General features: G+C 41.2%; 1 protein-coding gene across 1 annotated transcript in view; it reads right to left on the reverse strand.

Moving 5' to 3' along the window:
- Positions 1-11,596, reverse strand: part of CLVS1 (clavesin 1) — a 97,166-nt gene extending 85,570 nt beyond the window's left edge. The window contains exons 1-2 of the mRNA XM_054284752.1: positions 11,418-11,596; positions 1,084-1,697 (exon numbers count right to left, since the gene is read on the reverse strand). Coding sequence (XP_054140727.1) covers positions 1,084-1,472 — 389 coding nt within the window. The 5' untranslated portion in view covers positions 1,473-1,697; positions 11,418-11,596. The remainder of the gene's footprint in view (positions 1-1,083; positions 1,698-11,417) is intronic.
- Between the last annotated feature and the right edge of the window lie 5,588 nt (positions 11,597-17,184).

Here is a 17,184-nt window from a genome sequence, read left to right on the forward strand (position 1 = left end):
GATGAAAGGTTTTCCCAGAGAACAAATAACATGAAAAATTGCAGGCATATGTGTATTATTCTCTAATAATTTTTATGCTGTAAAATCAAAGCTCCAATCTACTGACTCCTAAGGATAAGACTTTTTCATCAAAGACTTTAGACCATGGCAAGACAAAATCCTACCTGGAAACCATCATAACTGATGGTACTTAAAACTTGAATCCAAATTTTGTTCTTTCTTATGATGTGTATCAAGATCCAACAGAACACGTGGTAAACCTACAGGTGATTACACTTCTCCATCTCACCATGAAGTCAGGGAAAATGGAATGGAATAACTTACAAAGTTGAGGACAATGTGAAAATTGTATTCCTGGACTAGCCCCTTTTCTCTGTACCACTTCAAATAGGTAATGAAAGCTGACTAATTGCATGAATTTAAGGACATTATTTTATAATAATGATTAGGAGATATTTTTGTTAATGCCACTCTGTAAAGAAATGGCCTGAACAGAAAATATGCTTTGTGTGAATGTCCCATTTATTGGACTAACAACACAGAGCCACCAGAGTATGTAGAAATCTCAATGCAGTTTGTGGAAATAGAGCAGAGGCTGCAATTCCCATAATAGTTCAAACAAACAAACAAACAAGCAATCTGTTAGAAAGTCTGATGATAGAATAAATATTGTCAGTTTCCTCTGCACCAGGAGAGCTACAGGAATCTCCATATGTTTTGAGATGCTTTCCGTCAACCTGTTTGGCTGGTCCGTGATACAGCTGAAGTAATTGTATGATAGACGTTAATGTACGTATAGCAAAAATACATTGTCTGGATAAAATTTGGAAATATTTCTTTAAAAAAACCCAGACATGAGCTACTTGTATGACACACTGATATAGCCTTAACTCTCAATGGCCTTGTGTCCTAAGTATGAGGACTGACAGGTGATCAGGTGAGATGGAAGTTATGGTGTAATGGAGATATGGTTACAAAATATTTTGTTGAAAATGGCCTTGCTGTTTCAAAGATGGCCAAAAAATTCCATTAGGAGTTGAGTGTGAGTGTGTGTAAAAAGATAAGGACACTATCTACATTTACCTACTCTGATCCCAGTTGGCTGCAAAAAGCAGAAGAATCTTCCTGCCGCAGTGGTCGCGATTTTCCAGCACTCCCGGAAACCCGTCAGTCAGAGCCCGTTTGATTCCTGGGTCATCAGCCTTGAAGTTTTTGAACATATCCAGATTTAATTGGCGGTATTGGAAGTACTGAGCCAGCAGTCTGAAGGCCTCCGTTTGGTGAAACTTTCTGGCTCGGAGAAATCTCAAGATGAAGGCATCATCTGTACGTAAAAACCCAATGTCAGGCCTCGTGATGATCATGTCCCTGACTTGCTGGATATCCTGGTGCAAAATGTCTGGGTTTTCATTCAGTTCCAGGCGGGCTTTCTCTATAGTCTCTGGACTAAGTCCAGCTTGTAAATGGGTCATCTCTGCAAAAACCTCTTTTCCAAATCCTTAACTTCGGATATTTTAGTAGAAGTGCTGATCCCATTCAATTGATGATCTGTGAGTGTGAGCCATTCAGATGCTTTTTGCTATCAAGTTGATATTTAACAAGTAAAAGCAAAGGGCTTTCTTATTCTTGCAGAGTAACAGGCAGTTCACATGTACTATAATCCATCCAAAGGAAAGTGTTGCTTATTCCACCACTTACTAGAAGAAAAGAAAATATATAAAAGAAAGATTAAATGTGTATATAAAGCTTGTAGGAATGCATTTCTGAATTTATTTAGCCATAAAATGTCTCTGTGTAGGAGGATACAAGTCACATTATTTCAGAATGGGTGCATTTTAAGATAAGGCAGTCATTAACATCTTGAATGTATGTTTTCAGGCTTTCAAAAAAACAATCTGATTTATTGACAATTAATACTAAGCTGTATCAACTTGCTATTAGAATACACTTTTCAAAACTATCTTAGAGAAATGTGGGAGTTGCAGCATTCCTAAGTTCAAGCCAAGGATGATAGCAGCAAAAATAATAGTATTTTTTTCCACCATTAATGGGAGCAACATTTCAGCTCCATAAATAGACAGATTTACCATCATCATACTAAGCAGAACACCTGTTTGATTTGGCTTTATCACCTGTACTATCAGCTTGTCACTCTCCTTGAATAAGACCATGAGCTGCCTGTAAAGCCAATTTTTAAAAAACCCAAAACTCTACCAATACCAGGGATAATTTCTACTTTTTAGAAATTCACTGGAAATATTTCCCATTGAGACTCAATATGTCTTCATTGGAAACTTCCCACAAATAAGGTTCTTGATGTATCCAGTCTGACAGGATTTGTGTTTTAGTTGGAAAGAGATGTATTTTATTCAAAATTCCTTTTTCTCAGTATATTGTATCTTTCCTGAATACCTAGTTCTGAATTTCATTTTGATTTTGGTACTTTACCTAGAATTTGTTTTTACAAGTGTTAGAAGAAAACTGCTTAAGCTGTTATGTATGAGCAAAACGGTAGGGTGAATCTCTTACATTTCAGTGACATAATTAGCAAGAGGCTGTCATAGAAGTCTGTGTAGCTACACTTGTGTGAAATAAGATCAAGGTCTGTTCCAATGTGATATATGTGTGAGGAAAGATCAAGATCCATACAATTTTTCAGCCATCACAGAAACAGACAAGCAAACCACCCCTCTCCCCAGCTTAACAGATCTCTCTTTCTAATTTCTGAAAAGGAAAAATGGGTTTTAAAAACTTAAAGGGAATCCCTCAGTAAAAGACATACTTTTTGTATTTGAAGAAATCTGTTTGGAGAGTTATGAATTATTTATAGCAAAACAACCATTTCATTCAGCTACTCCCCTGGGTTCAGCGTTCTCAGATCAAACAAAGGGGAGAGCAGCAGCCAAAGAATTTCTTGGTCCCTGATTTGCTCAAAGTTATGTTGCAGGACCTGGAAGTCAATGAGCTCAAGGGATGCCTCAGTTCCCTGCTTTGTGACCTTGCATGTTATTGATAAAAAACTACATTTTAGATGCCACAGCTGCAGCCCCAGGATGAAATCCCAAAATTTAAATACAGAGTGTTTCTGCATATTTGCTTAAAGGACATTTGTGGTGGGAGATAAGCTTTTCATTTAACAGCATTATGAATTGGACTTTTTGTGGGTGACACAAAGGAGAGTTTATTAAGCATCCTCTTTCTGTATTCACTGTGGAGCTGGAGTTGAAAAGAGCTACCTGCAGAGCAGAGTATCTGATGATTGATCAGCCTGGGAAAACTCGAGGAAAGGCAGAGCTGGGAGAAAAGACGGCTTTGAAAAGGCGCTACAGAGTGCAAATGATTCCAGAAAACAAGTCCCCAGGTTTTGAGGGGTAGTCCATGCTTGCAGGCTATTCAATTCTTAAAGAAATTAGAGCTGTAATAAAGGTGGATTCCTTATATAAAAATAAAGTAACAGCTATTTTCTTTACTCTTGACTTTATTAGACCAAATTGGAGCAATTCCAATGGTATCAACCAAATTCCACTGATGTAAAATTACAGCAGGCCATAGAGAAACCAGGCTAATATTTTGTGACTGAGATCTCAAGTTAATGGTGATATCAGCATTTTCTTGAATAAATCATTGCTTTACTCACGACTGCCTCCCTGAGCTAGCTAGGAATGCTAGGGGTATTTAAGGGCAACCCTGTCATTAGGGGACTGTGGTGCCAGGATTGTCCTTCCCTGGTTTTAACAGCAAGTGTAGAGTATGGAAACTCTTTGCTCCCAAGAGTGTTAAGCAGAGATCTGGAAGCAAGAAGCTTGTCTGGGGTCTGCATCAGCTCTGGCTTAGGACCAGTATGAATTACAACACCTTTAGCGTTCCTGTGGCTTAGAATCACAAAATTGTGGAATCACAGAACGTTTTCGTTTGGAGAGGATCTTTGAAGGTCAGCTGGTCCAACCTCCCTGTTGTGGGCAGGGATATCTTTCACTGGATCAAGTTTTTCAAAGCTCCTTTCCACCTGGCCTTGAACACTTCCAATGTTTGAGCATTCACAACTTCTCTGGGAAACTCGTTTCAGAGATTCACCACCCTCATCACAATAAAATACTTCCTCTTTATATCCAATCGGAATCTGTCCTCTTTCAGTTTAAGAATGTTAGCCCTTGCCCAGTTACTACAGGCCCTAGTAAAAAGTCTGTGACCATCTCTCTTGCAGTTCCCCTTTAGGTACTGGACAGCTGCTGTAAGGTCTGCCTGGAACTTTCTCTTCTCCAGGCTCAACCACCCCAACTCTCAGCCTGTCTTCACAAGAGAGGTGCTCCAGCTCTCTGATCATTTTTGTGGCCCTTCTCTGGGTCTGGTTCTAAAGCACCCAAGGATTAGCAGCAGACAACAATGACACACAGACACACAATTCCCAGTGGTTCATTCATGTTCTAGGAGTTTATGGGAGTAAAACTGTCCCTTCCTCTGCTACTTTTCTGTCTCCCACCTCCGCCAAGATGCTTCTTTGGCAATAAGGCAAATTCTTGAAAGGTCAAATGCAGTCTGCTCCAGAAGGAAGGATATTCCTCTGCTCCAAGGAAACAAAGTCTGGTCTTTTTTATTGGTTCCCCAGCTATTTAATGTAAAAAATGATTCTGCTTGTTTTCATTAAAGTCTCCTACTGTTTTTAACTAATTTAAATGCTCAGGATTATCCCAAGGTGAGGGAGATACAGTTCTTTCTTGTCAGATGTTGTCAAAAAACAACTTGCCAATACTCATTCTATCAGCAGATCCATTTTTAAATGCATTTCAGAGTTTTCTGATAGTGAGCTGAGCTATTACCATGGATTACAGTTATCTATAGATTATCCTGACTATCACCTGGAACAGACTGCACTAAAATACTTTATTGGTGGGAAGTTATATATTGCAAAATAATCTAAAATATGTATGAACAATTTTGTCACTCTCAGAATCGTAGGGAAATCATGAAGTTTGCAACCCACACTAGCACCATTGCCATCAAGGAGCCTGATATGCCTGATATACATCAGTGAATGATGTGGTTCTCCCACTGCTAACCTTGACAATAAATTTAGTGTTCCATAACTACCCAGTTTAACTGTCACTGCACTTTCTCAAATGGTTCTGATTTATTCTGATTCCCAAGATATAACAGAAGCTTCATCTCCATTTTCACCTCCTCCCACACATGGCAATTTCTCCTTCTCTTCCAGTGTTGTGTACAGCTCTGATCCATCTGCCAATTTTTTAGATGTTTACATCTTTGTTCAGTTTGGTGCAGGGTTGTTTTTTTCTTCTGAATAAAGATACTGGCCTTCTTTTCCTATTTTGAATATTGTTGCTGTGTATTGGCACATTAAAATGGGTTATAGTCTCAACAGCTGTTTTCCTATCTTGTGACTCTTTGTTCCCAGGGGACTATGTGCTCTTCTAATGTCTTTTCACAGCCACTTATAATAATTCATCCCTCCAAAGGAAGAAAATTCAGCCTTAAATGAAAAAAAATTATAGAGTTTTGAACCACAACATACTAAAATCAAAACAAGGAGGGAGATTTTCACCAAAATTGTGGTGTCACATACAGTTTTGGCTGATTCATTTTCAGTCCCAGCAAGGGAATGACAAGGGACAGTGAGTGTTCAGCATGAGTAACATACTGCAAGTGGGATACAATTTTCAGACAAGCAGCTTACATTTTTTGCATAATCCTCAAAAGAAAAAGTTAATAATAAAATGGTAGTAATATTTACTATACAAACTAAAATGAAAATCATATTTTTCCACAGTATACTTTGGAAAAAGTATACTGTGGAAAAATATGATTTTCCACTTTTCATGCAAAGATTTTAACATGCCTTACTGCTCTCCCTTCAGAGACAGTTTCTGGGTCAGCATTCAATCCCTGTTTGCACTGCATGCCCTGGAAAATTGGTCAAAATCTGCCTGCAGTGATGATGGCAATTGTCTGGATCATTTTGTTCCTGCCCACTTACCAGCCCCTGCAACACCACTTGCTTCTTTAAACACCTCATGTCTATTTGGCCCTTCCCTTTCCAATTCAGTTCCAGAAAGATTTTAGCTGTCTCTCAATCTACCAAATGTTTTCCATCCAGTCTAATGCTATCTGCCGTGTGAAATTTCATTACCACAATTTTTAAATTGAGAAGACACTAACATTTCATTCTCACCTGGTATTAAGAGGCATCAGTGCTAGGATTTGGCTCATTATATAATTCCTAACTCCTAGCATTTATACAGATATTAGCTGCTGAAATCATGCCAGAAAGGAAGGGAGTGGGCAGGGAGGGAGGGAAAATGGTAATATAGAATGATTTTATCTCAGAGCGTGGGTGTCATCTCATTAAATTTCTTTTTGAAAAATATTTTGATGTTAATTCTGGAAAATCTCTTAGGACTATGTTCTGTTTAGCAGGGGTTGCTCCATAAGGACAGGAGAGGATGAATCCATACCTATACCTATAGGAATGGCTCCTATGGCCCTTTGTGGCCTTGTGGTGCCTTAGTAGAAACCTGCACTGGAAGTGGAGTAGTCAGACCTAGAAAGGAACCTACCCCAGTTCCATGAAGCAATTTCAATTTCAATTGAAGCAATTTCAAAAGAGCAATGAGCAAAACTGCCTCACTTTCATCCTTGGCTGCGAGACCCTGGCATCTTCCACAGACTGTGGGGAGAAGCACAGCCCTGAGTGATGTGTCTGAGATCCCAGAGGACACATTTCCCACAGCTGGGAGCAGATCATATCCCTCCTGAGCCATAAGCCTACATGGTAACATCCAGGGAATCTTTCCTCATCATCCCCTGGACCCTTTGTCAGACTTTCTTTTATATGTTCTTGTCTCCCTTGTACTGAGGAGCCCAGAAGAGGATCCAATACTCCAACTGTGGCCTCACCACTACTTCTCTGCAGTCTTTCCCAAGGGACCAGATTCTCCCAGTGAACATTAATGAGTTAAATATTGTAAGGCTTTCTGCTCCAAGTACTGGTGCTCCTGTAAACCTTCACGAGGGATTTGTTCCTTCTTGTCATTATGAAAATAGAGAATGTTTGTGACTGTAACAGCTGTGTGGGGAATTTGATGGTTTCTCACATTTTCCCAGGGTAGAATCTCTCAGCTCAGGTACAAAAACTAACATTTCCTTCAGTTCAGTAAAAACAGCACATCATGACTTCCTACTCATTCTACAATCTTTTTTCTAGTTTGAGTTACTTACAGATTGTCCTCAGGCTGCATCTAAATGTCCAGTGTGCCAATTTAGCCATGGCACAGCACAAAACATGGCAGAAACTCAACTGATCTTCTCTGCTCTCTGCACAGTATGTAGGGCAGGCATGTCTGCAGCACCAACCTGAAGCTGTCCTGCTATTCTTACAAGCTGCTAGGCAGGAGGAGAGACAGGCAAGGTTGTCTAGCAAATGTAAAATTAAAAAACTGCCCCCTTGTCTTCTGACCTAAAATGTGCAAAACTTATTAATTACCTGAATATTAAGGAATTGGACCACATGTCAAGGAGGGGAACTTATACTATACAGAAATAAAAAAGTTAAATATAACAGCATTAACCTCAAGAATTTGGCTAAATTTTTTTCGAATCATAGTTTTTAAGTTGCATGTATTCACCAATCACAGATAATCTGCAAATCCCTATGGGAACATATGGCCTGACCTGTGGCATGCCAAAGAAGCAGCAGTTTATGAGGAACTTCCATGTCAGTCACAGTGCAAGCATCACCAAGCAAATGCACCCTGGCCACTATGGGACAGAGGTCAGTTCCTCCAATAATGCAGAAACATCTTGCAGCAGAAATTAACAGCATGCAAAGGATAATTCTGACTCCCAAGCCTCATAAAGAAGCTATATGTAGAAATCTGACAGCACACAATCATAACATTGGTGTCCAAAAATGCCTAAATGCTGTAGGAGCTGTGTTACAACATCTGCATGAAGATATACAGAAGAAAGAACAAAACATATTAACAAGATATTCAGTATGGCATGTTTAATAACATGAGGCTTATCTAATTTTGCACTTCTTTTGCTCCATGCTTTGGAAAATTATGTTCTTTCAAAAAAAATGAAATGCAATGGTGATATATTACTGTTGACTTCTGTTTGCTATATATGTCATGCCAGAGAAAAGCATCTGTGGCATATCACTGTGGGAGGGAAGGGAAGGGAAGGGAAGGGAAGGGAAGGGAAGGGAAGGGAAGGGAAGGGAAGGGAAGGGAAGGGAAGGGAAGGGAAGGGAAGAGGGGGAGAGGGGGAGAGGGGGAAAGGGGGAAAGGGGGAAAGGGGGAAAGGGGGAAAGGGGGAAAGGGATTTCTGCCCCCAGGAATTAATGGAGTCCTTCTGGGGTTTTTTTCTCTCATTTCTACTGAAGTCTCAACACAAACAGAAAGCACATAGAAATTTCTCCTAAAGTTGTAGAAACAAAGCTTATATAACTTTATAATACTATGTGGGCTTGTTTTCTCAGTATAGAAACATATTGTATTTCAAGGGGTTTATTTCTATAAATATTACTGAAGAAAAAAAAACAAACAAAGCAAACCAAATTTCCACTAAAGTATTTGGAAATTCTCAAATTAAACCAATGGAACAGGATTAGATCAAGAGGGAAAGGAATTACAACTCTTCTGATGAAAACCATGTGAACTTCTGTTCAGTTTTTCCACTCTATAAGAGACTAATGCTGCTTCCTTTTATTCTTGTTTTGTTTTGTTTAACTAGTAGCACCCAATTGTCACATCTGGTTTGTGTCCATGCCAGAGAGACACTACAGTACAAGGCTGTGAGAGAAAATAAAACTCACTTGCTAAGCAATAGCACAATGGCTTCAATAATTGCATGCTTAAGTTAACAACTGCATGAGTTTACATCTTTTTGAAAGAAATATTCTCCATCCTTTTATGAGGCTGATCATTACTATTTCAACTGACATGGGCCTTTTTTTGGAAGATGAGGAGGCTGCTGTTACATATTTCAGTGAAATGACGTCTGTGTTCAAGGCACGTAGAGTTTAAGGAATCATGACCCAGTGCTATGGCATGGATTCTGCAGTTCCTCCACTGCTGAATTCAGCTGCACTGCTTACTCTACTACTCAGCAGCACTCAGTGCTACTCCGAATATCCTGTCTCTGCAACAGATTTTAAGTTATAATTGTGATATAATAAATTAAGAAGGTTTTCTTGAAAAGGTGGCAGTATCTTTCATTGTTTTGTGTTTGCCTTACAAAAGTCTATTTTTTAGAAAATACTCAATAGTTTTTAGAGGTAGATGAGTCAACAGAATTCTTAAAATCATCAGCACAGATACAGCACAAGCTGGCCCTGTAAACTTCAAGGTAGGATACAGACTACAATTAGGAAAAGCTCTACAAGGCTATCTGACTTATTAGAGGAAAAATTAAACCAGTACTTTGGCTATGCAGTGCATGGCATAATACTGTTACATAATAGCTCATGTAAATGTCGGCATTGTATTAACTTTTAGTACTGGAGATAATCTATGTTATCATCTGATTACTCAGACAGCACATGAAAGCAGACTTTCTGTAATTTAATTTTTTCTTCCAAATATAATCCTGTCACTATTTAGTGATGGACATGATGTAGCCATCTGCTCCTTAACTTAATTATTCACAGAGCTTGTTAAAATTGAGGAATCAGTATTTTGAAAAGGGGAAACTCCCTTTCTGCTATGACCTTCCTCACCCTCTCAGGATTAAACCATTGCAAACAGAATTAAAGTCAGGCCAGTAGCATGCATGGTGTTTCTCCAGCTGTTATTTGCTTTACATTTATTTTCTGTATGAACACACTCACTTCTTGCAGAGACCAAAACTTAATTCTTGACTTCCTGCAGCAAAGGACCCACATGCTAGACGTGATTCACCTCACTTCTTCCCTGCACCCATCACTGTTTACCACCAGGAAAGCAATACCATTGACTGACCTGGCACATTCCCCCCTCCCTTTAATCTCTCCTCTCTCTTTGGAATGAGAGCAACTGATCAAAACAGGCATCAATGTGCTGAGGAGCAAACAGGTATCTGGTGCTCTTTGACAAGCTCCCCTATGTCAACCCCTGGCTGTAGCTCTCACTTCATTAACTAAGCTTCCAGTTTTAGCCCTTTCCTCTTCATGCCTCTCATCTCTCCTGGGTCTCAAATTGCATCTGGACTTTCCCTTCCAGCCTGTGCTCTTTTCCTTCCTTGCCCAGCATCTGGGCTGCTGAGTTGATTTTTATAGTGCCATGCCCCCTTGCAGGAAGGATGGAGACTGGTGATGGAGAAAGAAGACAGGAGGAGAAGAAAGGGCAGGAAATTGAGGAATGTGGGGAAACAGGGGCAGGGAGGAAAGGAGACAAGGGAGTGGGGCAGGGAGGAGAGCAGACAGGGAAGGCAGAACGGAGGAAGGCAGAGAGAAAAGAATCAGAGAAGCAGGGCAAGGACAACTGGAGGAAGAAGAGGCAGGATATATAGGAGGCAGGAAGCAGCAAGCAGGGCAAGGAGAGGCAAGGGAGACAGGTGAAGCAGAGGAGGGAGGGGAGGTAAGGGAAGTAGAAGCAGCAGGGCAAAGAAGAGAGGCAGGGAACAAGATAAGGAGACAGGGAGGGAGCAGGTCAAGTAAGAGGCAGAGGAGGCAGAGAGTAGGGAGTCAGGGCAGGCATGAGGCAAGCAGTGGAGGCAGGGAACATAGAGACAGGGAATGCAATGAGCAGCAGAAAGAAGCAGTCAGGGCAAAGAGCAGGCAGGCAGCAGGGATGCAGATACCGGAGAGGTCGCTTGGCAGACAGGAGAGGCATGTTGGGAGGCAGGAGGTAGGGCAGTCAGGGAGCTGGACAGGCAGGAGTCAGCAGCCAGCGCTGGCAGGAGGCAGGGAACAGGAGTAGCAGGACGGGAAGCAGGCTGGGCAGGCAGTGGGAAGGAGGCAGCAGGCGGTGCAGGCAAGGAGTGGGGCAGGCAGCAGGCAGAGAGCTTGGCTGGAAGGAGGCAGGAGACAGGAGGGAATAGGGCTGGCAGGAGACATGGAGCAGGACAGGGAATAGGCATAGCAGGCGGGGGGGAGCAGGGTAGTCAGGAGGAGGCAGGGGAGAGCAGGGCAGGAGAAGGGGGCAGGAGGGAGCAGGGCAGGCAGGGAGCAGGGCGGGCAGGCAGGGGGAGCAGGCAGGGGGAGCGGGCAGGGAGCAGACAGGGAGCAGGGCAGGGAGCAGACAGGGAGCAGGGCAGGGAGCCGGGCAGGGGGAGCAGAGCAGGAGCCGAGGCCGGGCCGGAGCGGCCGGGACCGGAGCTGTCCGCCCCGCGGTGCTGAAACGCCGCATCCCGGGCCCGGCGGGGCGGGGGGAGCGCCGAGAGCCGCCCTGCGCAACCCGAGAGAAGGCGAATCCAAATACCTGCACAGCGCCGGCAGCTGCCGTGGGGCGGCGGGGGGCTGCGTGGGGTGGGCTTTTCCCCCCTGTAGATGTCCTTGCTGCTGAGCTGTGTGGGCGAGAAAGATCTCCTGGGCTCCCGGGTTCCGGCTCAGATCTCTCTAGAAAACTGAATGAGCGAGCGCCAGCTCCACGGGGCTGTGAAATTTTTTTTTTTTTTTTTTTTTTTTTTTTTTTTTTTTTTTTTTTTTTTTTTTTTTTTTTTTTTTTTTTTTTTTTTTGGTAGGAGGCGTGTGCGCCAAAGCCTGGGTCCTTCCACTGCCGTCCCCCTGGGTCCTGCCGCCCGCCCGCTGCCTCCCGGCGCTGCCGGCACCCGGGATGCGGGATGCTGGATGCGGGCTGGGAGCCCCGCGCCGCCGCGGGAGGGGTGGGAAGGGGCTGCTGGAGGCCGGGAGGGCTCAGCTCGGCGGGCTCCCACCCAGCGGCATTGGCTCCACCGCCTGTTTGCCAGCATCGCCTCTTCCCCAGCCAAAGTCGGGCAGAGCGCAGCCTCCTGCGGCATACACAGCAGCCATGGAAAGGTGATCGTAATGGGCCGTGCGCTGTCCGTGGGCTGCCTTAATGAACATGGCAGCCTGGGTTTAGAAGAGAAGTTTCTCTGGGTCAGACTGCAGGGACTGCCATCGACAGCACGCACAGGAAACGTTTAGTGAGGAATGTAAAAAACAGGACAAGCTTCATCCCTGAACTCTCTCAGCCCCTCTTCCAAGTATTTCAGGTTCAGGAATTTCCCCAGCAACATAGTGCCTGAGTTTTCAGTATAAATTTGTCCTCCTTGAATTCTCACAGTGTCTCCTAGAATACTTTTACATTTCTAGAATGTCCTTCCATAATGCCCTTTGATTAGGCCATCTACCTACTTCACAAACTTTCATTAGAGGAATGTGTAAGCTTTAGCTGATGGTGTGGAAAGAACAGGAGAAGGGAACTTCTGTCATTAAATTAGGTTCTAAAATCACTTTCTGTTCAAGCCTCATAAGACCTATATTAAACTGTACTTGGAAGACTTTGGGTGATGCAATGACCAAATTCACATCCATCTGTTCCTATCAATATCAAAATAATATTAAATGTACCAGCAAAGTAAATGTCTTCTTTTGTTATGGCTGTGCATTGTGGAGTATAATTCCTGGGAACTGGTGGATTAAAGTCAACTGATTTTCTTGGTCTCTGCTTTGGACACGTTTCCTGCCTCAATTACTGAAGGAACTTGTGCAGAGAAGAACTAGGTGGTAAATTATAAAGACCAAATTCTGCATAGGAAATGGCTAAATAAAGTAGGATTCTTCAGCATGGAAAAAAAAAGGAGAGGAGTAAGTGTAGATAAAATATTAGTGTGAGGTGTTTTCATCATTCATAGTATTTCTTAATAAAGAGCACTGTGAGGAAGATAAACCTGAACAATATCTCAGTATCATTTCCAGTTTTAGGAGTAGGAGAAATGAAACCCACTAGGGTCTAGCTTTGATTCAAACAAAAGGACATACTTCTTCACAAAATATTGAGTGAAACTGTGGAATTCATTTCCACAGAAATTCACACTTCAGAAAATTGTAGGACATATCTGTGGAAGAAAAATCCATTAAGACTCTTTAAACATGAAGTCATGGCCTGTGGCTCAAGAAAACCCTGTTCCACAAATTACTGAAGGCTGGAGTAATATTTGGGAACAGATGATTATATCTCTGCCCTGCTCTTTTTCTTTACCTTAACCATCCAGTGATGATCACTGCTGCAGGTAGACACTGGGCTAGATGCACCTTTGATCTGACCCAGTACTGGCTCCTCTTATATTCTGACATACAAAGTAGACTTTGAGAATGTGAACACAATTGGATTCCTTTCATCTTTGCTTTCCCTTAAAAGGGGAAGATCCAGTGGTTTTGCTCTTTTCCAAAGAGTACACATCCAGAATCACTTGCTTTTTAGAGGAAACACCCCCTATTAATGAGCAAAGGCAAAAAGAATCTGCAGGGATGTTGACTTGTGCTTTTAGGATTATTTCCATGCAGAACCATGAATTTAGCCCACAGCATGTGTAAAACTGGAATATGAGTTTTTTGCATCCTATGACCCAACCACATTGACTGGAAGAGAAGAAGCAGAAGCTCAAAGGCCGAGAGCTCAAAACTCTCGCAAGAGCATTTGTCCCAGCACTTGATGGAAAAGCAGTTCTAGCCCCAGGGAAGTTAATACTCAGTTAGTAAGTAGTCTCATTAGATCCTTATTTTCTGCATAGAGATCAGTATGGAGATAAAAGAATAAGCACTCTGTTTTCATAATCCTGTTCTAAGCTTCCACTCTTGCACATATGATAAAGATTAATGCACTAGCTACTGTAACTATGATGTACTTCCCTGGGAATTGTTAATAATATTAAGTGGAATGAACATGACTCTATAAACCAACTGCCTTAGGCAGTCAAATGAGTTGCCAAATTGGATGTATGCTTAATATTTGGGGATTTAATATTTTTATTCCGTTTAATTGATGCGTTTTTTCCCTCCCTTACTGTTGCTGTTAAGTGACCAGTGCCTGCTGAGGCCCTGGATGATTGACATGTACCACAATGCTATGATAGAAGCAGATCTCTGAACATATTACAGCAGGGCCTTATATTGATCCCAGTGCAAATATTCTTAGGTTTCTTTCTCATCACCACTTTATCACTTCTTCATCACTTTTTTTGTACAAAATCTACTCTGTACTCTGAGACCATGCTCCAGGTCATATCATTCTTTGCATTGTCCCAGTCATTACACCTCATCTGACATTACAATCTCAGAAAAAAAAAAAAAAAACAAAAACAAAAAACAGTGTTGAAGGTATAAAACTTTGAGTTTCATAAAGGTATGTCTGGGACATTAAGAATTCCCTTGCTGGTGTGCTCAGACAGGAGCTGCAGCCCTTTCTCAATTACAGTAGAATATACACAGCTAAGGGGAGAAAAATGTGCTGGTTATCACAGTTTGTCACTGAAGGCATCAGAACTGACTGCACACATGGAGGAAATAGATCAGTTTTGAAGGGGAGGATATTTTATGCAGCCTTTTCTGAAAGTAAAACAGAATTTTGATATGAAATTTATTCTAAACTGACCTTCCCTACTGCCAAACATACTGATACTCTGTTAAAAAAAAAAAAGAAAACCAAAAAACAGGGAGGTAACCAACTTGAAAAGGAAATGTTTATTTTCACCACCAGTCAAAAGGATCCAAGTACCTTTCCTAAGGAAATCATGGAAGGTCAGAGTAGCTGATTGCTCCATAGTCTAGGCATGATAAATAGTTTCTACTCTATTTGCAGTAAAATATTCTGTCTTAACACAGTTTGACTAGACACACAATCTTGCAGCATTTTTGATTCCCAAGATGTGTCATGAAACTAGGGGCTGGTCTGAACATTTATGCCTCTCTGATATTACTGATATTACTCTCTCATTCATACAAAGCCCAAAACCATTGAAACATTTTAATTCATCACCATAAGGAATGAATTTTTTAACCCTAAAAAAAAATATTCCAAATAAGTGGAAATCTGGTTGCACTCTGCCTTAACACTGAAGCAGAGGTATATATCTTTGTATCACAGACACATATTGATCTTCAGCATTTTGTAGGTTTAGTGTATGTGCATGCATATTCCTTAAGCAGGGATGTTGGACCAATTAACCCCTCTAGCCGTCTCTTCCAACCTTACTCATTCTGTGATTTTCTGATATAAGAAGGGGAATAGATCCTTGATGCAATTCAGTATATACCTGGTGTCATTCACTGTCTCTATGTGATTTCTCCAATATTTAAAATGTTTTTTACCTCTTGTGAACAGGGAATTTAAGAAATAATATAGATTGGATGTTCTTGTAGCTTTAAATTTTCTTTTGCGAACAATTTGCTGCGAGTTTCTAAAATTAACAGTCAATTTTAATAATTAATTGGGAGTTCATTCTTTTTCTCTAATCTACAATTACCATTTGGTTTTATTTCCTTTGAAAGTAACTGTATTGAAAGCCCCAGTAGGTTAAAAAATAATAATGCTAAAACTGCTTAGACCCAGTAAATCATTATTCTTAAGGGACAAGTAACTCTTAGATCACAGTTCAGAGGGATTCATGTTTTAAATCCTCCCAGGTTTCCTGAACCTTTAAAATATTTAAAAATTTATGCCCAAGAATGCAAAACATATGCAAATTGATTGTTCATATGATTTATTTAATGAGAAGGGTCCAATTTTGCCATTTTTAATCTTGATGTAGAGAATTCACTCTTTTGCTGAGTTCACATGCAATCACCACTTCTGCCACTCTCAGAATAGCACGTAAGTGGGACATGAGCAAAGCTTTGGCCTCGAGCATGTAGAGGGGTAAAGATGAAATGTTCCCAGCTCCATGGGAATTACAGGAGCTGGTGATGAGATCCAGCACAGAGCTGGAGGCCAGCAGCAGAATTCAGGTAAAGTCAAGCTCTCAGAACTGCGATCCAGAACTTTCCCCCTCAGCTCTTGCCTGTCTCTGAACCAGTCTAAACCACATAGATAGGCTTATTTTGGGATTGTAAAGTTCACAGTGTAGACCTAGACTGAGTAGCTTGGATCTAAAGATCAATCAGCATTTGAAAAACTACAGATGTCTCTTTGACATTTTGGTGTTGGAAACGTTGACTTTAGGCCCAGATGTGCTGTTAAAGTAAGGAGCAGATTTTGCCTCATGTCTTCAGTCGTTTTAACTTGGCAGCACTGAGTGTGCTGACTTCAGTGAGATAACTGTGATTTAAATCACCTGGGGACCTGCTTCTATTGAGTGCAGTTACTTACAAAGTCAGTGCTTCTCTGTCTAAACAATTAGGCAGCGTCTTGCTAAAAAACTAAGTGTCCTTTTGCAGAGAGAAATAAATTGTGAGTTTTCAGGTTTTGCATAGCTACAATATAGATTATATGACCTTTAAAGAATAGCACAGCAAAACTTTGCCATACTGTCTAAGATGAATATCAGAAATAATGTTCTTCCTGATGCAGGGGTAAGGTAGACTAAGGTAGGCTGGTAGGGCAAAAAAAAGTGTACAAGGAGGTAAGTAGTCCAAAAAGTAGATGAGTTCCTCAAGGTTTAGGATGACTGTTAATGAATTGATTCAGAAAAGTCCTCTTGGGAAAAACCTGGCTGATAACTGCTGCCTTGCTGCGTTGGGATCAGTTTGCACATAAGCAACGCTTCAGTCTGATTTGTAGCATACTGGTCTCATATATGATTTGTTAAAAGCTTGAAATATGTAAGCTGTTTAATGTCAGTTCTCCAGTGTGTTAACTTCAGGGTTCCTTAGCTTCCCAAAATCTGTTGTATATTTCCCTTTCTGTATAATATTTGCAACTTGCTCCTATGCATTTGGCCAAAGTAGCTTTAACAGTGGGCTCAATATGTGAGAATGGAACATGTGAAGTGATCAAAGATGATTTGAAGGTTGGTAGTTGGATTGGAATAGTTAGAGATGAGGCAAATAATAGGATACTCATCTGATTCCTTAGTTTGTTATGTGATGATTTATTTCTGAAATGGTTTTAAATTAATGGTGTACATAAACACATGCAGCTTTGGATGGCAATAACATAAATCAGCAACAGTAATAATGACTGTGAGTTCTTGCATGTGTAAACAAGCATATGTGCAATATAAATTCTATTATCTCAATGCCACTGAGCATATAGAATAATCTCACATTTGTGACCGAGTAAAAGCATA

The sequence above is a fragment of the Melozone crissalis genome, unplaced genomic scaffold, assembly GCF_028551555.1.
Source record: "Melozone crissalis strain CALT ecotype California unplaced genomic scaffold, PUWL_Pcris_2 ptg000042l_1, whole genome shotgun sequence".
Classification (NCBI taxonomy): Eukaryota; Metazoa; Chordata; class Aves; order Passeriformes; family Passerellidae; genus Melozone; species Melozone crissalis.